The 24,321-nt window shown below is 46.2% G+C and overlaps 1 protein-coding gene across 1 annotated transcript in view; it reads left to right on the forward strand.

The window, feature by feature from the left end:
• LOC137332578 (slit homolog 3 protein-like) overlaps window positions 1-24,321 on the forward strand; it is a 612,265-nt gene that overhangs the window by 65,803 nt on the left and 522,141 nt on the right. Inside the window, exon 4 of the mRNA XM_067996507.1 lies at window positions 7,892-7,963. Within this exon, the coding sequence (XP_067852608.1) occupies window positions 7,892-7,963 (72 nt within the window). The remainder of the gene's footprint in view (window positions 1-7,891; window positions 7,964-24,321) is intronic.

The raw sequence follows: 24,321 nt of genomic DNA on the forward strand, positions 1-24,321 counted from the left end.
AGCTGGCACAGAATCTCTGCTTACCGCAGGCTTTAGACATATCAGCGCTGACCTTTTAAACCTTGTTCTGACTGGAGCTTTGCACAGAGATTCCAGTGTACTGTGCACAGAACTGTTGGAGCCAGGATCTCCAGCAAAATAATTCAAAGCTAAACGGAGTAGGCAGGGCCAAATTGGAATTCATCTGTGAAGTTGATATTAATTGGTTTCAAAATGCGTTCAGGATGGATGGGTGGCTTTCATTATCGCACTTGGAGAGGCGAGCATTCATTCTATTGGGTGAATTAAGCTTTATTTACAATTCTGCATGTACCCAGTGCCATCTTTTTGTGTGTGTGTGTGTGTGTGTGTGTGTGTGTGCGCGCACGTGTACTTCCTGTCTAGTGGGTTCTCTTTTAACTTTAAACCCTTTTTTAACCCATTTTTTTGACCCCTGCCCCACAAAAAAAAATGTCTGCCTGGGAAGAGAGGAATGACCAGGGCTGTCACTTCCTTCCTGTAGCGGTCACTCACTGCACAAGCAAAATTTGGCTGGGTTTACATCTCTCCTATGTTAATAGAAAACCTGTCTATGCACCCGTTAGTGATCGGGTTATTTTCCACGGAAGCTCCGTATTGCCATTGCGTTTTATGGAGGAAGTTTGGGAGGTCGACATCGAGTGTTGAAATATCAGCCTCATCTTTCCACTTAAGTCCTCCCGCTTTGCAGGCGTAAATTGGGAGGACTCGATTGGAAAATTGGAAGGAGTTCTGTGATGCTGGATCTCTGCCCGCTCTTTTGCCCCGCACCATTATTTCTATCGGTTGTGGTAAACGCCCACCCACTTTTTGCGGTTCCAAGCAAATGAGATGAAAGTGATGTCATGACGCCAAACACCCTATTTTCTGCCAGTTCCACCTCATTTGCCTTCCGATCCTTGCCCGTGTAAACTGCATATTCAAGGTTGTTTGGCACTCAGCAGTGGGCGGAAAAGAATGTAAAGAGCCCAGCATCAACATTTAGCTTCAGTTCCAGGCTCTGGTTTTCTGGCTCATGTTTGGAGAGGGTTTTCTTTGCTGCTGCCAGCTACTTTGGCAACTGCCTCTGTGCCAGTTCCTATGGGGCTGCAGGGTCAGCGCTCATGATGTGGTAGTGGTTTGAGCTCTGCCCAACTTGAGGTTAGGATCGTGCCTGATTGGCAAATCTTGGCTGCCATGTCTTATTGTCCAAGCTTGGAAACAGCATGAAAATCAACAACCAAGAGAGTGTGGCCAGGCTTTGAATACGCTCTCATACCTCCACCAATGGCACTCTGGAACTGGATATTGGAAGGCATGTCAGTAATCCTGGAGTCATTTTTGCCTTGCTTGTTGGGGAAATGCTTGGCTTCCTAGGTTTGATTCCTGGTATGCTGATCTCACCGGGACAGCAATTGGGTTGCTATATTGGGCCTTGGGTGGGTAGGAATCAACCAGGGTTCCTGCTCCTGATCACTATTCATAGACCCCTGCTTCAAACTGCACATGGCAGGATATTAGGTGAGGATAAAATTGAGGTTGGCTGTGATACCCTCCTCAAGGTTCACACACAGGGAAAGGCCACCTGGCTGATGTAGCAGAGGGAGCTTGGTACCCATACGTCTGTAATCTAGAAGGAGCCAGTACCTACAAAAGAGGAGGAAACAGGGGGTGGTTCATACTCGTGAAATAAATCTAGTCATACACCACTGGCAGTGCAGTATCCTTCATTTCTATGATGAACAGTGATTAGAAACTCTTCCAAAGCTGCTTCGGGATAGTAGTGGCATTGTAGCTCCTTCCTCATCAATATAGCTTCCTACCCATATGAGCTTATCACTGCCGGGCAGACTTGGTCTGGTCTAATCCTATTAACATCATTGCGTTAACTGTCCGCCATCGTAGTGGGGTGACCCATGAACTCTTAATCCCAAACAGCTGCAAATTCACCACAACTGTGTATGTGCGTACAGCTGTAGTAGTGTACACTGCGTTGTGAAAGAAGAGGTTTTGAAATGCTCCTGCATTGCCTGTAATCAGTGAGCTCTGGGACATCCTGCAGTAAAGACAGCAACATTCGAATGCCTAATTCTTCAAGTAAATACTAACACTCCAGTGCTTATTTTGGGGGTTGGGCAGTTTGGGGACTGTGGATTTCTACTAATCGCTGAAATTACATTAACGTCAGCAAAACGAAGAATGCATAAGGCAATTGGGAAGACTCTTTGAAGGGGCTCAGAAGGCCCACTGCTGAGCAGCTGTGTTGATACATGGCTGGGCCTGGATGCTGTGTGTGACTTGTCTTTGATCTTGTGTTTTCATTCAACAAATGAAACAGAGCTTCTATCACCTCTTGCCTCCCAGCACCAGAACCTGTCAACCTATTAACGACCCAGTAGGGTCCACATTGCGTAGTGTGTGACCAAAATGCGTGGCAACAATTTTTCATGGTGTCCAACTTCATTATGAAGTTAACGTAAGTGAAATAAAGTTGCTGTGTCTCTTGGTGAGCTTCACTGCCAAGTGATGACAGGAAGAATGATAGAAAACAGTGATCATGATGTCTGATTTCATACTTTTTATTAAAAAAATGAATAACATCTATAAATAAGCTGATGATCGATATTCAATCCAGAAACCACCATTTCAAGATTAAAAATTTGGCTGACAAGAGATGGTGTTGATGATTCATGGAATGATGGGGAAGGGGGTAAATTCAGGAGCTGGAGATATCCAGCACTGCGCAAAAAACATGTGGCACTTGAGAAGTGGATCCCCTCGCCCCGTGTACCATCTGAATCAGCAAGTGAAACTTCAGTGGAAATGATAGTTCAGTCCTGCCTTCTTCAGCGATCCACTGGGGTTCCTAATGAGTCCACAAGACCAGAGGCTGTGAACTTTGTATCGTCTGAATTTGAACTTATCCAAACTCTTATCCTTAGTGTCTTGCTCCTTTTTGCCTTGTGGATGCTCCTCCTCCAATGGTAGGAACATAGGAACAGGGGTAGGCCATTCAGCCCCTCAAGCCGAATCTGCCATTCAATTAGATCACGGCTGATCTGCACCACAACTCTATTTACCCGCCTTTGCTCCATGTCCCTTGTTAGCCTTACCTTACAAAAAAATCCATCAATGTTCGTCTTGAAAGCTCCAATTGACCCCCAGCATCCATAGCTTATTGGGGAGAGAATTCCAGATTTCTACTGCCCTTTGTGTGAAAAAGTGCTTCCTGATTTCTTTCCTGAATGGCCTAGCTCTAATTTAAAGATTATGTCCCCTTGTTCTTGATTCCCCCACCAGAGGAAATAGTTTCTCCATATCTACCCTATCGAATCCTTTTAACATTTTAAATACCTCGATCAGATAACCCCACAATCTCCTGCACGCAAGGGAATACAAGCCGAGTTTATGCAACCTGCCCTCAGAATTTAACCCTCTAAGCCCCTGATCTGTTCTGATTAGGCATGATGGGCCAACCACTTCCTCCACCTACTTTTCACTCACTTAAATACCTTTTGGGTTATTTCATGGGCCTGTTTAGGCCAATGTGTGCCATTGGTCTGCCTGAGGGGGGTAAACAAGCAGCTGCTTGCCCATAGGTCCCTCCTCAGCGGGCAGCTCAAGAATTGCACTAGAATGGCATGGGATGGCTCGTGTATTTTAAAATGATGAAACATGTTTTTTCTGCCCCATCTCTCCCCTCCCAAGTGGCTAAGTTGGTTAAGGCAGCAAGACGATGAGCCATAAAAAACTGGTTAGGTCCCAGTTAGGTGATCTCAGTCAGATAGGATGGAGCAATTGAGGTGCGACAACTGGCTTCAGTGCCCCTGGGTTATGGAGGGGGAAAAATAGGCATGGGTTCCTAATTTAGATTGCCATCCAGCAACCAACACTGGCTGTGTGCTTGGTGAAGATGGGATGAGACTTAGCTGGAGTGGCACCCAAGTTGAATTGCCTGACAACACTCACTGTCGAGGTCCCCATATGAAAGATGGCCACTTAGAGCCCCGATTTTAACCTAACCTGCCTGGCAGGAACCTGGTGGATTCCACGGACAGCCCTCTGATACCTCACCACATGGCCTTTCTTCACTTGTGAGCTCAGACAGTGAATATCAGCTGGCTGCTGAGCCAGGGAGGGGGGCTCACAGTTGAGCCTGAACCTGCCCTCACCTGATGTTCATAACTGTGCGTTTTCCAGCAGGGGATCGCTGGATTGCAAACAGGGGCAGGAACCTGGCTTAATTTTTTCACCCCCCCACCTCTCTAGAGCAGGGACATTTAGACCAATCGAAGTGATACCGCTCCCCCGCACTGGCTGGGTCAGCTAAATCAGCACAGTACAAGGATCACATCTGTGACTATTCTCCATGTCTCAAAACCACATAGGCCAGTGCGCTCACTAACCCGTCCCTCTTTTTCCCAAAAACCAATACGCTTGATCATTCTCTCCTTGTACGGACTGGCACTTATTCTCGGCACAGCTGTGATGCAGTATATTTATGGAGTCCCATCAAACAATAAGTTGGTACAGAATCATCATGCTTAAAAAGGTTTTTGGACTGAATACCACTATATAATACTGAATATGTAGTAAACCATGGTTACAATATTTAGGAATTCAGAACTTAGTTATTTTATTGAGGAACAAAACTGAAAGACCTGCTGTTGCCTGTTAAAGCCTTGTTAAAGGCTTGTTAATCAGCTTTCAGAGAAAAGATAAAGGGGCCAGATTTCCACTGGGGGAAATTAAAACGATCAGAAAGAAGCTAGCTCCAATGCTGACCTTGAGCTAATTCTGTGGTGGAGGAGCTGAACCCTTTCACAGAGAGTCTGTTCAATGTGCATTTTGCTAACAATTGTTACACTAACTGGTTCAGTGTTGTTGATTGATTGAAATATATTTTTCAATATGAGCTACGCCTGCAGACTATTTTTAAGGCTTGAATTGTAGTTTACTTTTTGTCTCTAATTTCAAAACTCAGAGGGTAATTAAACATATGAGAGCAAATATTTTAGTTCAGATGCCATGGATTTACAAATCAGTCTTTGGCTCTGTCAGTGAGTGACATGTTGAGATTTGCTGCTTTGCCTAATTTCCTGCAGTTTCCCACTTTGGAATTGAATTAACATCCATGGCTGTTATTTGCCCAGTTTAAAAAAGCATGAGTTATCCACTTTGGTAGGAAGAATAGAAAAGCAGAATATTATTTTAAAAGATCAGAGACTAAGTAATGTTGGTCTTCAGAGAGATTTGGGTGTCCTTGTACACGAATCATAGGAAGTTAACATGCAAGTACAGCAAGCAATTAGGAAGGCAAATGGTATGTTAGCCTTTATTGCAAGGGGGTTGGAGTATAAGAGTAAGGAGGTCTTGCTGCAATTACATGGGGCTCTGGTGAGTCCTCACCTGGAGTACTGTGTACAGTTTTTGTCTCCTTACCTAAGGAAGGATATACTTGCCATAGAGGTGGTGCAATGAAGATTCATTAGATTGATTCCTGGGATGAGAGGGTTGTCCTATGAGGAGAGATTGAGTAGAATGGGCCTATACTCTCTGGAGTTTAGAAGAATGAGAGATGATCTCATTGAAATGTATAAAATTCTTAGAGGACTTGACAGGGTAGATGCTGAGAGGCTGTTTTCCCCTGGCTGGAGAGTCTAGAACCAGGGGTAACAGTCTCAGGATAAGGGGTCGGCCATTTAGGACTGAGATGAGGAAACATTTCTTCACTCAGAGGGTTGTGAATCTTTGGAATTCTCTACCCCTGAGGGCTGTAGACGTTCAGTCATTAAGTATATTCAAAACTGAGATCGACAGACTTTTGGACACCAAGGAAATCAAGAGATATGGTGATCGGGCGGGAAAGCGGAATTGAGGTAAAGGATCAGCCATGATCTTATTGAATGGCGGAGCAGGCTTGAGGGGCCTTATGGCCGACTCCTGTTCCTTTTTCTCATATTCTTATGAAATGAGCATAATAGCAGGTGAGTCACAATTGGCCAGGCTTCTGCTGATATGGCTAAAAAAATCCAACACAACAAACTCATCCAGTGGAAAACTAACATCAGGGGTGTAGGCAGTGAATTTATGATTGTAGCCACTTCTTCCAGATTCCTTTCCCCCTGCCCTCACGGCCATCGGTGCTCTTTATTATTCTCTCTCTCTCGCCTCCTTCAGTTCACATCAGCACTCTCCTCACCCTTCCAGTTCATATTGGCACTATCCTCCTTCAGTTGACTTTGGTACCTCTCTCTTTTTAAGCTGGCACCTTTCACCCCCTCAGTTCTGCCTGGCACATGTCTTCTCCCTTACCCCTCCTCGGTTCCACCTGGCACTCTTGCTTCTCCCCTTCTCACTCCCCATTTCCACCTGGTACACTGCTTTCCCCCTTTGCCCCAATCTCACAATGGGGGTGCTGGGGGGTATTGGTGTATGTTGGAGTGTCAACAGATGCCATAGAGTTGAGGTCTGATGGCTGAATTCATAGCCTCGGCCTTGAGGAGGTGGCAAATGGAAAGCCGGCATCTCCATGAGGGGGAACGGAAAATTGGGGAGCCAAACATCTCGAGCCTCTTTTGCCCACCTTTCTAACAGCTGGTGAAAGAAGGCGCTAGTGAAGGCCGGGAGCACACTGAATGAGCGGAGATCTCATTCTCTTCTTCACTTTTGATGTGTGCCCTAGTGAGACCCAAGCAAAGTGCGAGAGAAAATAAACTTTTCGGAACCTATAGAGATGTATGTCTCCTTATCAAGGAGAAAGCAAAGATGCAGATCCCTTTGACATATGAAGGCATTAATGAGTGTACTGTAATGTAGCCATTCCTTTAATTGAAGGTAAATGTTTCTTAGGCTGACGTCAGAGATGATGGTTTGGTCTTGTGCAGACGCAGGCAAGTAGACTGGATTCAATTCTGTGTAATTACGTGTCACCTCATTAGTGTACAGAAGCCTGAAGCAAAAACAAATCTATTCTCTGTCCAGGTCTCAAAGGGGTTCTGTCTCTGTGCAAATATACTCAGTGACCTTTTACAGCGACGGGTGGCATGCACATGAAGCCCTCTGAGTTCAAAGCAGTTTGGGGCATCGTTAGATGTGTTTACAAATAAGTAGAGAAAGATTTCTCAGAGACTACACGATGAAGAAAGTAACTCTTTGATATATTAAGGACAGTGTTTGACACTTGTCTTATAGGGGACAGATTTAGTTGAGAAATTATTTCTGTAGCTCAGCTTCCAGTAACACATTGGGAATCGGAGGAACTCAAACCATTTTCTAATCTGATTAACTTTAAATGTGAAGTTCATATCAGTGCAGTCTGCAGCTTCTGAAGCACAGTCTGTGATTATTCATTTACAGAGTTGTCACTTTCAGCATACTTTTTAACAGTTGTAAAGAATTATTATTGCAACTGTTAATATTGTATCTTTTCTGTCAATTGTTGCATATTTTTGGTCAAATGGTAAGTAATGTTGACATAATTGGGTAGAGTTTTGGGTGTGTTGCTGGGCCCGACAGTGTGAGGAAGCTGGATTAACATCAGTGGAGATACAGTCAGTAACACAGGGTGCTGTGTGATTCAGTTTCTGCTGTTGATGATAATCCAGCTCCCTAATAATGCATTAGCTTGTAAGCTTGCGTGGGTTTGTGTACTGTATAGTGTACAGTGTACACTACAGGTTGAACAGTGACCTTTGGTACACCACAACACTGGATTGGTACAAGTCATGTCTGGATACCCAACAGTAACACATTATTGGAGGAGGTTGGAAAGTTCAGTGTTTTGAATACACAGCAATGAAGTGATTAAGAGTTTTCACTGGTACTGCACCATGTCTACATACATCGCATTTGTGTTTGATTGCTTTTGTTCTACATTTGTTTTTCTTATCAGGCGACTCAACAAGAATAAACTTCAGGTCCTTCCTGAGCTGCTATTCCAGGGTACCCCAAAACTCTCCCGACTGTGAGTAACCAAAAGATGATGTTTTCCTGTGGGTTTTTTCCCGATGTCTTTTTGAGTTAATTTAACTTACAGAATGGCTGTGTGGTGGGAAACAAATTCCTACAAAGTTTTGGGCCAACTGATCAATCAATGCCTTGTTTGTTTGAGTTGGGTGGTCCACCATCTAATTAGGAAAGTGCTTACTCAAGTTGTTTGAATCATTAGCCAATCAAGAAATAGCTTGTTTGAGCTATCTAGCTAACCAGGATGTTTCAGGAAAGTTCAGGATCGTTTTTTCACAGAAGCTTATGTCCAGTCTTTTGCTATGCTGAATGTAAAAGTCTATTAGTATTTTAAATACAAAATCCGCTCAAATAATTCCCTGCTGCATGTTGGGAGTGGCCATTTTGTGAGCAATGAAGATGTGTTTTCGTGAGTGACAGCATTACTGAGCTAGGCCAAACAAGCTTATTTATTTCGTCCCTTTGTACAATAATGTTTCACAGATTTATTATTTTCTCTCTTAATTCTATAGTAAGTCTTTTTAACTTAAGGCTGCAATAATTACAAGTGTCTGTTTAAGGATTATTATTCAGCATATGACAATCATTTAGCTCAGATATTTTGGATGAATAACTGCAGTTTCCCTATATAAAAATGTATGTGTGTGAGCCCTCAGGAGGGCTACGAGTGGCTCTTTGTTTTGTGTACTTTTTGGATTTTTTTCTAACTGATTTACATATGAATGTACATTACAGATGCCACATGAAGAGTGAACTTTTATTAGCTGGCATGTTGTCAATGGTTTAACTTATTGGCAAAATCCCACCTGGTTGGACTGGGCGATGTGTGGTACCAGGACTGCTGTTTGTTTCCTGTTTTCTGTAACTACCTTTAAAATGGGGTAACCTTTAACTGTCACGAGGGTATTAAACGCTTTACCTGATCAGCAGCTTCATGCAAATTCCTTTTTACAAACTCTCTCATGTGTTGATATTATTGTAGCGAACATGACCTAGCCCAGCTTTTTTAAAAGATTTCCATTAATTTTCTCTATAATTCATTCCCTCGGTGTCCTTGCTTTTCCTGATTGAGTGGCCAGGTCAGGTGATGTGTCATGAAAGCTTACAATCCTTGATGGTGCCTGAGGTGAGGAACAGTCATTCCATCACTGATTGCGTTATTGTGCACACATTTTGTATTTAGAATTGGTTCACTGCCACTGATGGGTTAAGCAGAAAAGAAAAGATTATTTTAAAAAAGTTGTAACATGTGTAGCGACATGGTAAATGTAATGTGCATGCTCAGTATTCCTAGAAAAATCCTAAACCTGTTCGATCAAGCTCACCCCTCCGAATACCTCCTCCTTTGCCTCGGTGGCCATTTTTTTGATTACGTTCCTGTGAAGCACCTTGGGACGTTTCTCTAAGTTAAAGGCAGTATGTAAGTTGTTAAAAAGAAACAGTGAACAGAGAAAATCTTTACAAATGCATTTATAATGTCCCTATCATTAGCGGCTAGATTATTATTTTTCCCCAATAGAGCAGAAAGCTGTGGAAATAGCATGTAGGTCTGCGCCTGTGATTTTCCACGCTCTTGATTTCGGTGCTGCTGCCTGTTGTAGAGAGGTGGCAAGGTGCCGAGCGGAGGCCCAAGGTTCTCCATGGAAAGGGAAATAAAAAATTAGAGCGTGAGTTACTGCCTGGCCCCTCTTGCAAGCCTCCTGGTAGTTGGTGGAAGAGTGGTGCTGGCAGAAGCCTGTCAGGCCACCCATGTGTCTACTTGGCTGAAGTTGCTGCTTGATCCAGGGCTTAGAGAGAAAAGTAAAGGGGAGGGGAGACAATAAGTCAAAGGAATGAATTCTACACTTCCAACGACTTTATTTTTCTGACTGAACAAACTGTAAATATTCTGGCATTTTATTACCCTGTAAATCCAAGAGTGTCTGCCCCAATAAAAAATCCTTTTGTTTAGACTCTGTTTAAACCAAAACATATTCTATGTTGTAAATATTTTCTTCCATTGTTGATGTTCTGGATCTGGAATTCTCTATCCACCCCCCCAAATAAAGCTGTTGAGACGAGGTCAATTGACAATTTCAAAACTGAGAATGATAGATTTTTGTTAGACAAGGGCATTAAAAATTATGCAACCAAGGCGGATAGATGGAGTTAAGGCAAAGATCAGCCATGATCTAATTTATCCCAGGCTCGAGGGGCTGAATGGCCTACTGCTGTTCTTATGTTCCTTTGTTCTGGGTTTGAAACAAACTGAGAAAATGGAAACTGTGCGATTTCAGAACCACTCCAGAACCACATCCAAACTGTTGCGATTGATTGTTCTCAGGGATTAATCAGAGGGAAGCATTGAAGGGAAGCTCCCTGACAGGGAGAGAGGGAAGTACAGTCACCCCAACCTGCTCTCTCCCAACTCTCTCTGACTGGGTACCGGCTGACCTTAGTAGTCTTGGCAATAAGTTGTTTATCTGACCTCTGAACCCAGAAACGGTGGTAGGAGTTACTGCTTGCTCGTTTTTGAAGGCATTGTCCACAAATTTTCTAAAATGTAAACTGTCCATCAAAACAAAAAAAGCCAATTTTTCCCCCTTACTTCTGTGCCTTATAATGTGAAGCATTGGACACCAGAGATTAAGCTTTCAATGAATTCTTTTAATCAAAAACAACCATCAGAACTCGAGTCCCCTGCTCCACGCAGTCTTGCCTTCAGTTTTGACAAATGCTGTCAAGCCCAAATGGTGTTTTAGTCATCAATATTTGTAATCCACTCCATAACCATTCTGATGTCCTGTCCTTGTGGTTTATTATTGGGTGAAATGCTTCAGAGAGGTAGTACTGATGGATATTTACAGTGATATCGGAGCCCCTCTGAACACGGTGTGTATTGCGGGAACTGCAGGCAATTTCATGGCTGGAGTGGGATATGGAAAGCACTTCACTCCACCTGAAAGGCACGTGTATCACATACTTCTGAACATCAGGAGTTAAGTTACTTTCTCGCACCCTCACCATTTTCAAGTTGGTGATTCTATTTATGCCATTTGTTAATAAAACATGGTGGGGAGAGTCCTCTTGAGAAGATATTACTTCTGGTTACAGAATACCCAACTGCAAATATCTGGCCATCTCTCAGTCACCATGTTGTTTCGAAATAAGCACTGTATATAATCCGGACTGAAAAGCATAGGGGTAGATTTTAAAATTGTATTAAAGCTTCATTTGGTAAATGTGCATATTGGGAATTCTGGAACAGAAGACAGCTTCATCAACACGATTCCCTATCCATACATTTTAATGGGGGGAAAGTCACGTGGGACCCACAGACATCTGCACCCAAATTCCCAGTACATGTTCCCAACTCTGAAGCTCTGCACCAGGACCACTAATTCATAAAATCTACCTCATAATAACAATGGGCGTAAGATTGAAAGAACCTGATAATCCCAAATTGCCGGGCAGTAGTTTTCAGGCTATCAATAGTTTTCCTGGTCTACGGCAATGAACATATTCAAATTTGGATTTACACTGGTCCATCTGATCATGCTGTTACATTTTAGTAGATCATAGGAACCGAGGAACTACTAAACAAAAAAAGACCAAGGTCCATTTAGTAGTTGCATGATACAAACATAATGGAGTAGTTGACTAATCAGAGCAATCAATCTCTCTATCAATTAGTCTACGAGAGACCTAGACATGAGGTGAGAAAAACCCCAGTGATGGAGAGATTTGGGAATCATAGGTCAAGTTGCCAGTTGTTAGTATGGATATGAATATTGTTAAAAGTGCTGTCCCCAATTAATCCCATATACTGAGGCAGAATACAGAGAAAGGACATTGTTTAAACACGTCATAATATTCACTGCTAAAACCTTTTAAATTTTCACACATCAGCACAAGTTCAAGTATACCGATGACCCTTTGCTGAACCAGGGCTGTTGGTTCCACCTTCAGCCCGTGGGAGAAGCCTGTCTGCTGATAGCGAAACACTAGTCCTTCATTTCTGTAGATGTTTCTGCTGATTACCATGGTGTCTCTTTTTTTGAAACATCTGCCCAGTTACAGATGTGTACGGGCAAACCCTGTTAGATCACCTAATGTACAACATCTAGCTCAAACTGATGGGATGGAAGTCGTCACCCTCCTGCCTGTAAGAGTTGGAAGTGAAATGAGTTGCTGATTCTCAGCCTCTAGTCAGTATGAGCCCACAACAAAAAGCCACCCATAACTTGGCAAAAATTGGCAACCACTCTCAGAAAACCCACAAGGACATGTAGGAAATGGAACTCTTACACTGGTGCAGTAGGGGTGCTCTCCTAAGGTTGAAGTACTTAAGAGCAGGTTAAAGGGAGCTAACCTGGCGATGCTTGATGTTGATATTAGGGGTATATTTTCCATTTGGTGAAATTCACGGAGGAGCATTTAATGTACTCATATTATTTCCCTCTGTGCGCAATGGTTAGACAAGAGTTAACACCTGCCTGAAAATGGTGCACAGAGGACTGTAGCAAGAATACATTAAGCGATTGCATGCGGCACTTTGCCAAGCAGAATATATACCACCGAGGGGAAAAAATTATATCCCTCACCTTGAAAAGTATAAAAATAATCCAACGGTTTGGGTTGTTAAAAATTTCCTACTGAAGGCCTGACAGCATCAATTGCAGGTAATAGTTGTATAGCATGTCAGTGGCACTGTTTGAAGGGACGGCGTTCTTCATGGAACAAGGCCAATTCAAAACCTCCTGTCAGGAGCCATGTCAGGTGCGTCTGCATGACACCCTTATGAAATTATGACTAGATTAATCCCACAAACTGTAATGGTTATTGTTCGCCTCATCATTTGTTACTATATGCATATTTTGAAAGTTCTTCAGTAAAGAGCTTCAAAAGAATTTTACAAAGTTGTTAGATTGAAAAAACACCTCCCAATAGGGGGCTGCAGTATCCTCAGGTTGCGACTCCATCTTTCATCCCGAGTTGTGCTTGTCAGCACAGTTATTGAAAGCAAAGCTGTGCGGTTGTCGGGATCAATCTGCTTCTGATCAGAATTCAGGCGTCACTTTGCTCATTTCAGAACCTTTTCTCCTCTTTTTGTTTTTAAAGAGAAATCTAAACTTCTAAAGGATCGGATAGTCCAATCATCTTTTCCATCTGGATCTGTTAAAAATTACAGATTGCTGAACCTCATCTACATCCGTGTGTCAGAATAATTTCAATTGATAGGCTGCTTTTGGAATCTCATCTCTTGGGCATTGAATCCCTGGATATCATTACCCTTTCACTGGATAATTTACTCTAACCAGGCCTCTAGGCCTTCATTTGATTAATCACCTAAAATGCGAGTTCATTGATTGCTTAGAAACCTGAAATAGTTATGGGCTTGTTGATGAGGCAGCATTTGGTTTGCATTCTGACATCTACTTCCTTTCTCGTGTTTTCATGGTTCAGGAGATGGGAGCAATTATTTTACTTTCAGAAATGCAAGGCCTGATTTATTTATTTCTTAAAAGGTTGCCCACAAACACTTGCATTGTACCAGACATGGCAGCCAAGCTCGGGCAGTTAGAGCCAGGGTTTCTGTTACTGTTTCTTTTCTCTGGAGTCTGCGTCGCACACATGCAATAACTCCAGGGAATCATTTGTTGAGGCATTTCCCAATTATTGACTGGGCAAAGATTGACACAAAGTCAAGACAAAGATTATGAAAAGTAGGTTTACCCAAGTGGATTCGTTCATTATTTAATGATCAAGACGAAGCAATTTGTTGAGAAGTTTCCCAATCTAGTAGCCAAATTGTTGTCATTTAAAAAAAAAGTTCCCCTGTGTTTTGATCATGTTGACTCTTAAGGAAATGAGTTTCTGAACTGAACAAGTGACAAGTCAGTGGTAGAAGCTTGACAGCAGATTTTCTAGCTTTGTCAACACACCATAGGCTCAACTTTAACCCTGCCTACCCAGTTCCCGATATATTCGCAACCACCACCATTTTACCTCTCGGATTTTCGGCAGCATCGAGGCCGCCCACCGCAGGCAGACAGGGACCTCATTAATATTTAAATGTCAGTACAGTCTTAACTGCTGATCGCAGCAGCGAATCTCAGTGCCTGGCCCACCAGTGAACCCTGGCAGCAGGCGGGCGAGCTCCTGCTGGGCCCCATAAGGAAACCTTGGGGTCTCCCATGCCCTTGGGCTGCCCTCCCCTTCCCCTGATTGCAATCCCCTCAGACGCTTCTCCACCCTCTTTACACATTTACCTTATGTCGGGGCCGTTCCTTTTGGCCCATGGAGGTGACCTCCTGCCGCCTGACCTCCCGCGCCCGCCAGCCTCCTTGTCATTCCCGCCGGGTTCAGGCAAGTGTCAGACTTTCAGCATTTAAATGCCCGAGGGTTAAAATGGCCCGATCCACATCCCGAGTTAAAGTCGGGGCTTGTGTCACATGCTCTATAAAGTAGACACTGCCCTGAAATTTGTTGTGTTGAGAAATCCAATGTCAAGGTACAAATTTGTCTTAAATGTTAGGTTTATGTAAATGAGTAATATGGGCTTATTTTGTGAGGCTCTGCCAAAGAACCCTCATTAATGAAAAAGGGTAGAAAGGGCAGGATTTATTTTCAGCATAAATGCTCTCCCCTCTCCCAGAGCAAAAATGAGGTAAAAGTCCTTGACCTTCTGTAGATAATGTTGGAGTGTATCTCACTAAGGCAACTCCGAGGCACAAAACGTCAGTCCTGGTAGGTTGCTCAGCAATGACTGATGTTTCTGGATTCAGGAAGTTCAGGCTCAGTATTCGGGCTGATCCCAAGAGTTGACTTGTGGGTCATTTTATGGAGTTGCTCTTTGATGCATCTGTAATCTCAGAGCGGCTCCCTGGCACTGGGGGATGTCCAAATTGGCAGACCTCCATTCAATATTAAATGTTAGCCTATATTGCCCAAGTTGGGAGAGCAACCTTTTGGTATTGTATAGGTGGAGGGAGCACTTTATATTAAAAGTATCCTCTTGGCTGTCCTCCTTTAATGTGCTTGGTGTGGGGGAGAGAAGGAAGAAGCCCATAAAGAGAGAGTTGAAGAAGGAGAGATTAGGCAGGGCCACGTTTGAAGGAACGATGGAGGAGCAGCCTTGAAGCTGTATCAGTCAATTGGAGGAAATTCATTTCAAGACCAGAAGCTTTTTATTTTTTTAAGAGCGCTGCTCAAGAGATAGCAATGTGACACATTAGTATTAGCAGGTGTACAGTCCATACTCTACTATATGTGCTCTTTATTTCCTTGGGATGGAAAATCAGCTATTGCTGTACAAGCTCGTGCTGCCCCTTAGGATCTGAGTATCTGCCTGTCGGCTCCCTGGAACTCCTTTCCCTGCTGGTCCTGCCTCCAGCTCCTGATGGTGTTGTTTTTGCTGTGGGAGCTAGGGTGGGAATTCCTGATGGCACAGTAGTTTTTTGCAAGATTGGGAATTCCCACCCATAGAATGGCACACAGTCTGCTCCTAGAGCAAAGCAACAGGTGGGAGCTGGGACTGGCAATAATAAAACATCATGGGCGGAGAGCACTCTGTAAACTGGGGGAGGGTAGGGGGAGGGGGAGAGGGCTTCTGTTAACTGGGGGAAGGGAGGGGGAGAGGGCTTCTGTTAACTTGGAGAAGAGAGGGGGAGAGGGCTTCTGTTAACTGGGAGAAGAGAGGGGGAGAGGGCTCCTGTTAACTGGGGGAAGGGAGGGGGAGAGGGCCTCTGTTAACTGGGAGAAGAGAGGGGGAGAGGGCTTCTGTTAGCTTGGGGAAGGGAGGGGGAGAGGGCTTCTGTTAACTTGGAGAAGAGAGGGGGAGAGGGCTTCTGTTAACTGGGAGAAGAGAGGGGGAGAGGGCTCCTGTTAACTGGGGGAAGGGAGGGGGAGAGGGCCTCTGTTAACTGGGGGAAGGGAGGGGGAGAGGGAGAGGGCTCCTGTTAACTGGGGGAAGGGAGGGGGAGAGGGCTCCTGTTAACTGGGGGAAGGGAGGGGGAGAGGGCTCCTGTTAACTGGGGGAAGGGAGGGGGAGAGTGCCTCTGTTAACTGGGGGAAGGGAGGGGGAGAGGGCCTCTGTTAACTGGGGGAAGGGAGGGGGAGAGGGCCTCTGTTAACTGGGGGAAGGGAGGGGGAGAGGGCCTCTGTTAACTGGGGGAAGGGAGGGGGAGAGGGCTCCTGTTAACTGGGGGAAGGGAGGGGGAGAGGGCTCCTGTTAACTGGGGGAAGGGAGGGGGAGAGGGCTTCTGTTAACTGGGGGAAGGGAGGGGGAGAGGGCTCCTGTTAACTGGGGGAAGGGAGGGGGAGAGGGCTTCTGTTAACTGGGGGAAGGGAGGGGGAGAGGGCCTCTGTTAACTGGGGGAAGGGAGGGGGAGAGGGCTTCTGTTAACTGGGGGAAGGGAGGGGGAGAGGGCTCCTGTTAACTGGGGGAAGGGAGGGGGAGAGGGCTCCTGTTAACTGGGGGAAGGGAGGGGGAGAGGGCTTCTGTTAACTGGGGGAAGGGAGGGGGAGAGGGCTCCTGTTAACTGGGGGAAGGGAGGGGGAGTGGGCTTTTCTTAACTGGGGGAAGGGAGGGGAGAGGGCTCCTGTTAACTGGGGGAAGGGAGGGGGAGTGGGCTTTTCTTAACTGGGGGAAGGGAGGGGAGAGGGCTCCTGTTAACTGGGGGAAGGGAGGGGGAGAGGGCTCCTGTTAACTGTGGGAAGGGTGGGGGAGAGGGCTTTTCTTAACTGTGGGAAGCGTGGGGGAGAGGGCTTTTCTTAACTGGGGGAGGGAGAGAGTGAATGGCAGAGGAGTTAGGCAGAAGATTGCTTCAGTGAACGTAGAGGGGAAGGGGTCAAGTTCCTCTCTGAACTGAGAGCAAGAGAGGAAGAAAGTCTCTGAGGGGGAAGATGTCCCTGAGAAGGGGAGTGTGCCCTTGTGAAAATGGAACGGAGGGGGGGAACTAACTGCGCTGGCAACGTTTGGAGAAATGACCATCTGGCTGGTCAGGTGAATATGGAAGATCCCAAATGATATTTATTTTTCCTATAACTCTTTTTAGATTAAAAATCTATCAACTGTGAAGTAAGAAACAGGTCTTAAAATTAACCAGAATACACTATTTGAATATAAAAGTTAAGAAATGTTCCTGATGACCATGCCTGATCCTCCTGGAATTGCCTGTACCAGTGGGTGAAGGAAGGCTGGAGGTAGCGTCTGAGAGGACTGTGTGAAATGTTAAATTTGCCTCCTACGTCCTTGACATGACCCAAGGGAACTGGGACAAAAGAGGAGAGAAATGGAGCCTCCCAGAGGGAGCTGCAGGCATGTGTGTCGTATTAATGGGTAACCGTGACTCCATGACTGATGTGAGGCCTCTGTGCTACAAGGCTGGCCATTTGTGGTCAGTGACTTTACATCTGACACTGTTTGAGGAGCTGCGTGGTTTTGGCTTGAAGAGCATTTGCAAGAAATAGCAGCGGCTACGCTTAAGTGTGTAGCCTGCAGCATCCTTACCCTCTTTATTGTGGCTTTACCGCCAAGAATGAGCTAGAAAGACATCATGCGTGCTGGAGGTTGCTAATCTGGGGGCTGTTGCACGCTGTCCAGCAATTTGGAGTGCAGATGGGATGAGGTCTGGGGGAGGGGATACTCGCTGGGACTGTTAAATGTTAAGAAATCAGGCCTTTTGAAAACCATAGCAATCAGCTCGTGTTTATGGAAGTTGCGAGGTTGGATTTTGGAAGTAAAGTCCTGACCCTTGGTACTGCATCCCACTTGGGACTCGGCCAAGTAATGCGGTATAACAAACTTCTATTAACAGCACAGCACACACTGCAGGATCACTGTGCAGTCTGTGTCAGCACCTACCGAAGCTTTGAGTCTGCTTCCACTTTTCTTCAAGATGTTTGAATTACATTACTTCCTTCTCTCCAGAAACAAGTCAATCTTTGCACAAAGTTGCTTGTTCTAAAGGAGTATTGGTTTCCCATATGGAGAGACCCTTGTTCATGTCACGGAGAAGGAGATGGGCGGGTGGGGGGAGGAGAGGGAGAGGGGAAGGAATGCCTCCAAGGTCCGACGTGGCCTAGGGAGGCTCTCATCCTGCTCTATAGTATTGGCAACAAGCTTTGGAAGACCTGATTTTTTGTTTCTTCCCTTCCCCCCTCTCTACTGGAGGCATCTGCTTTTTGCTGGGGTGTAGTTCGGTGGTCATAGGTTGGTACGATTCAATGGTACATATTTTTCTATCCAATTGTAGGGAGCAGCACAGCAAAGCCAGGTCCTATCCTCGCCTGACAGCCACACAATAACTATCTATCAATCCACTCTCCCATTATCCAACAAATAGGTTTTCCAGAGGATACAGCTGTGTGGGTGCATTTCCCATCACTCAGTTACTGTTATATTCAATCTGTAAAACTCCAGGGTTCAATCTGCCACTGTTATTACCTCAATTTCTGCTGCCTCAGGCCCAATGACGCAAAATGACTGCCAAGATCGCGTGAGAATCTCGGCAGCCATTCTTGTAGTGCCCGTGGACATTGATTAACCTTGTCGCGGTTGGTCTGTCTTAGCGATTCCCTGTCATGAATCCGTGTTCTCAACTGGGAATTCTGTTTCTTTAAAAAAAAAGCAATCTCAATAAGGACGTAAGCAGGATGAAGAGGAATTGAGCGCTGGCCAGCTGACTGTCTGACCCAGCCTGTGAACTTGTTTCTTATCAGTCAAGATTGCCTTGACACCCTAATGTAGTATGCGTGCCCCCACGTCACTGTTGAGGTCGCGCCAACAGCAGTAGGAAACGAAGGGCGATTACATTTCTAAGTGTATCAGGGTTTTTTTGAGTTGATTGTATGTTAAATGCAAGCCTCCTTGTAGGTTTTATTTATCTGCTTCCCAGTCTGCACATTTTCCACTCATTCCGTTGCTGACAAAATTCTGGAACGAGGCCGAAAACTGACAAGTAAATTGTTGGGAAAAGTTTCTCAGAGTTTTTAATCCCAGAAAGCAGATTATCAGATCTGTGCTGCCTTGCATCTAGTAGTGCGGAGATAAATGAGCGAGGGAGGGGAGGAGAGGGGAAAAAAGCCCCATTTATTTGTTTGGCTACGCTGTCTCCTCATGTGAAGTCTGGAGTTTACTGAATCAATCTTGGTTCAAAGTGTGTGAGTGTAATTGCTGTGAGTGTGCTGGAGAACAACTTATCAGGCAATCCTTGTTACACGCTTGTCTGGTATTTGAAAGGTTTTAAAGCACTGAGAATCCCAAACACAGCCTGGCACTGGGTTGATGGAAGTCCTTCTCTGACTAATTATAGAGGAATTGTTGATATTATCTTGCTGCTTTTTTGTTTCCTTTATCATCTTGTTTTTTTTTTCAGTTTGCGAGATACTACCTGCCAGCAGGGCACTGTGTAATGGGCTGCTCAGAGAAGCTGTTATAAATAGTGTAGTGTAGTTAAATGGACTCTCAGGTCTGTTCGCAGATTGTTGAGCTGCACCCGCACCGAGTAATTTCCAGATCAGGCAGCAAGGCTTTCCGGCTTAACACAGTTATGTTTTGAGCAGGAGAAGACTACTGGTCCATCTAGCCTACCCTTCCAAACCTCTCATCAGGTTTCTTACTGTGATTGTCAAACTAATGGCTCTGTATTCCCTTTGGTAACTGGAAATCTTCCAGACCGTTTGTAAGGCCTGCTATGGTTTTCTTGCCCATCAGCTCCATTGGTAATCTATTTTACGGTTAGATCACCACCATAGCCAAAAGAAATTCTTCTTTTCCTTTAAACTTGAATCCTGTGCCCAACAGAACTTTCCTGGATTCAAATCTCAAAGTCCTGTATCAAGATCCTCTTCCTCTCCAGAGACTAATTTCCCAGACAATCTTTCCTCACAACTCATCATAAATTCACTATCAGAAATAAATATATTTTTGTGTTGGTTTGTTGAGAATTACCATTCCCCTCCCCCTAGTATTTCCCCTCCTCCTCCTCCTCCTCCTCTCTTTAAGACGCTACTTTTGCTGGTCTACAGGAGTCGGCAGCCGTTTAGTGCCTCTTCATGTGTGAGCATGGGTGCTGACTATCGCCAGGCCCTTCGCCCATGGAGATGGCATCACAGAGCCCAATCCTGTCCTCTCCCTACTTCCACACAAGTACATTTTCCTGCAGGGGTAACTGTACAATGATCAGACACTGGATTCCCCCCCACCCCGACCCCTGCTTAAGCTGAGATGCCGAGTCCAATTGTTAGCATACCCACTGCTGCCCTGCTGAGATCACCTAACTCTGCATAGACCAGAGATTAAACCTGGGCTAGTCTGGTCTGGAGAGGGTCAAATTTACAATGTATCGCTCACAGCACAGAGCTTCATGTGATGGGAATTTGGGAGATCAGCATTTCCCGCCATTCATTAAAATTAAGCTCTGTGCTGGGAGCACTAAATGGTAATATTTATGCCACTGGCTCTGCTATTCACAGCCTAAATTCAACCGCCCCCTTTCCCTCTTTGTGTTATTTTCTCTCATGGGGGCACAATTGTTTGAATTGTTTCCACCAGTGATGTTCTGTTGGTGTGTGACAGAACCCTGGGTGGCTCCCACTCTGCTTTTCCCATGGGTGATGTGTGGGTACATGACTTGCATCCTGCTACTCCAGAAGAAAGGATGTCAGTGCCCCAGGCACCCTACATATTTATTCCCCTCTCCCTTTCTCAAACTTGTTCTCCAGATGTGAGCAATGCTGGCAAAGCCACATTTATGGCCTGCCTTAGGTAGGCCTTTTTCTCATAGCAATTGTTTTTGCTAGGGCACTTCAGAGGGCATTGAGAGTCAACCACTTAGAATGGGGATGGGGTCACATGTAGACCAGAGCAGGTAGGGGTAGCAGGTTCCCTTACTTAAAGGAGTATTAGTGAACCAGTTGTTTTTTTTTACCTGGTGTTAGTCCACAAATTACCACATATATTAAATTCAATTTCCAGACGGTGGGATTTGAACTCATCAACCTTTGGGTTGCTAGTCTAATACCATAACCACTACATTAATGTAATTTTCACTTTCAACAGCTGCAAGCTCCATCCAGGTCAGGTGTGTTAGCCAGACAGACCACAGAAATCCACAGTTGCAACTGACTGCAGGAAGAGTGCTTGGGTGCAGGGGGTCCTGGGTGTTGGGGTGCTCAGGTGCTAGGCTCTTTGCTACAGCTATCACCCTCTCCCATAATCTTTACATGTGTCTGGGGCGGGAAATTGCAGTTGTAATCTCTGCCTGACTGCCATTCTCATCAATGGCGCATCAAAGTATTTTTTTACAGCCGTGACACAGTTATCTGGGAAAGCACGAATCTGCTGGTGAATGCGGAAAACTCATCCGAAATGTATTAGCCAATGTTCTCACCTGCACTCTGCTCTTTCAGAGCTCCACAGCCTTCCTGAGCTAATTATCTTGCTTTCAAATGTCCCATGACCTCACCCTATCTTGGCTCATGCAATCTCCTGCAGCCATCCTCCCTCGCCTGCACCCTTCACTCCTCCCTCGCCTGCACCCTTCACTCCTCCCTCGCCTGCACCCTTCACTCCTCCCTCGCCTGCACCCTTCACTCCTCCCTCGCCTGCACCCTTCACTCCTCCCTCGCCTGCACCCTTCACTCCTCCCTCGCCTGCACCCTTCACTCCTCCCTCGCCTGCACCCTTCACTCCTCCCTCGCCTGCACCCTTCACTCCTCCCTCGCCTGCACCCTTCACTCCTCCCTCGCCTGCACCCTTCACTCCTCCCTCGCCTGCACCCTTCACTCCTCCCTCGCCTGCACCCTTCACTCCTCCCTCGCCTGCACCCTTCACTCCTCCCTCGCCTGCACCCTTCACTCCTCCCTCGCCTGCACCCTTCACTCCTCCCTCGCCTGCACCCTTCACTCCTCCCTCGCCTGCACCCTTCACTCCTCCCTCGCCTGCACCCTTCACTCCTCCCTCGTTTGCACCCTTCACTCCTCCCTCGTTTGCACACTTCACTCCTCCCTCGCCTGCACCCTTCACTCCTCCCTCGCCTGCACCCTTCACTCCTCCCTCGCCTGCACCCTTCACTCCTCCCTCGCCTGCACCCTTCACTCCTCCCTCGCCTGCACCCTTCACTCCTCCCTCGCCTGCACCCTTCACTCCTCCCTCGCCTGCACCCTTCACTCCTCCCTCGCCTGCACCCTTCACTCCTCCCTCGCCTGCACCCTTCACTCCTCCCTCGCCTGCACCCTTCACTCCTCCCTCGCCTGCACCCTTCACTCCTCCCTCGCCTGCACCCTTCACTCCTCCCTCGCCTGCACCCTTCACTCCTCCTTCACCTGCACCCTTCACTCCTCCTTCACCTGCACTCTTCACTCCTCCTTCACCTGCACTCTTCACTCCTCCCTAGCCTGCACTCTTCACTCCTCCCTAGCCTGCACCCTTCACTCCTCCCTAGCCTGCACCCTTCACTCCTCCCTAGCCTGCACCCTTCACTCCTCCCTCGCCTGCACCCTTCACTCCTCCCTCGCCTGCACCCTTCACTCCTCCCTCGCCTGCACCCTTCACTCCTCCCTCGCCTGCACCCTTCACTCCTCCCTCGCCTGCACCCTTCACTCCTCCTTCGCCTGCACCCTTCACTCCTCCCTCGCCTGCAACCTTCACTCCTCCTTCACCTGCACCCTTCACTCCTCCCTCGCCTGCACCCTTCACTCCTCCCTCGCCTGCACCCTTCACTCCTCCCTCGCCTGCACCCTTCACTCCTCCCTCGCCTGCACCCTTCACTCCTCCCTCGCCTGCACCCTTCACTCCTCCCTCGCCTGCACCCTTCACTCCTCCCTCGCCTGCACCCTTCACTCCTCCCTCGCCTGCACCCTTCACTCCTCCCTCGCCTGCACCCTTCACTCCTCCCTCGCCTGCACCCTTCACTCCTCCCTCGCCTGCACCCTTCACTCCTCCCTCGCCTGCACCCTTCACTCCTCCCTCGCCTGCACCCTTCACTCCTCCCTCGCCTGCACCCTTCACTCCTCGAACACCAACCTGCTGCTCATTCCCCGCTTCCTCCACTGCACCATCAGTAGTTATTTAGTCTGCTATTGTGTCCTTGGTCTTTGGAACCTCCTACTCCAAGATCTTCGGCCTTGCCATCTCCTCCCTGCCTTTTGAAGACTCTGAAAATCCCTCCTCTTCGATGCCTTTTCAGGTCCACTCCTTTTCCTTGTTTTCCCTCTCTCCCTCCTTCTCAGCATCCCCTCTGTAAAGCACTAAGAGATATCTTTCTGTACATGACGAGCGCTATGAAAATGTAAATAGAAGATCTGCAGTTGCAACAGGAGCCTATGGAATAGATTTTCAATTCATATTCAGCCAGGTATTTATCCATAGAGGTTGGGGAACGGCATCATACCTTCAACTTGCCATTCTAGATCTTTGAGGACTGAACAGCTTGTTCTTTCAATGCAAATTCCTGTAAAACTGATATCCCAATAATGAAATGATTTTGTAGGGAGCAGGGTTGACTGGTTGACTTGACTGGAAGGATGCTGATTTGTAATTGCCAATGATTGAAGCCAGGCTCCACCTGCATCTGAAGGATAAACGGAAGGCAGTTCTCTCACCGAACCAGTCGATCGGGCCCACCAATGCTCCTGTGTGAGATGTCCTCTTCCAAGTGGATCATCATCTCACACTTGCATGTGTCAATCATTTCAGGTAGTCCTCTTGCTTTCTTTCACTGGACAGTGAGGAAAAGCCATAGAGTACTATGGAGGTGGGGCTACCCAGCATCCATAGCAGTAGTGAAAATCCTCTATTAAAACTGCAAGTTCTAGTAGGAAGGAAGAGCAATGAAGTATAACCTTTGTCAAAATGTGTATCTTTTAAATGGCATTTTAAGAATTGGTGGTTCAAGAAGGCGGCTCACCACCACCACCTTCTCAAGGGCAATTAGGGATGGGCAATAAATGCTGGCCTTGCCAGTGATGCCCACATCCCATGAACGAATAAAAAAAAATTGATGTGTTCTTAAATGTTCTATATCACAATGTTGTGTGTTTTATTTATAAGGGGACAGCAGGTTTGCCCAAACCGTTTTCTGTGAAAGGGATGCCCCTTTAATTTACTCTGCTTGAATTCAGCTCTTCATTTAACTGATTTAATTTGGAATGATTTTCTTTTTTTCTCTGAGATTTTTATCCGGCCAAATCTTAGGAAATGCCAAAGGGTTTGAATTTATTTTGTCTTGCCTGTGGCGGTTTTTACACACTGGCATCAGCACAGAGAGGACCTTATTTTTCCAGTTCTATACGCTGGTGTTGACTCTTCATGGGGTGCAGTCCCGTGAGCACTGGCTCCCTGGCAGTACCTCAGCCAAATGGTTATTCTTT

This window comes from Heptranchias perlo, chromosome 14 (genome assembly GCF_035084215.1).
Source record: "Heptranchias perlo isolate sHepPer1 chromosome 14, sHepPer1.hap1, whole genome shotgun sequence".
NCBI classification, from domain to species: domain Eukaryota; kingdom Metazoa; phylum Chordata; class Chondrichthyes; order Hexanchiformes; family Hexanchidae; genus Heptranchias; species Heptranchias perlo.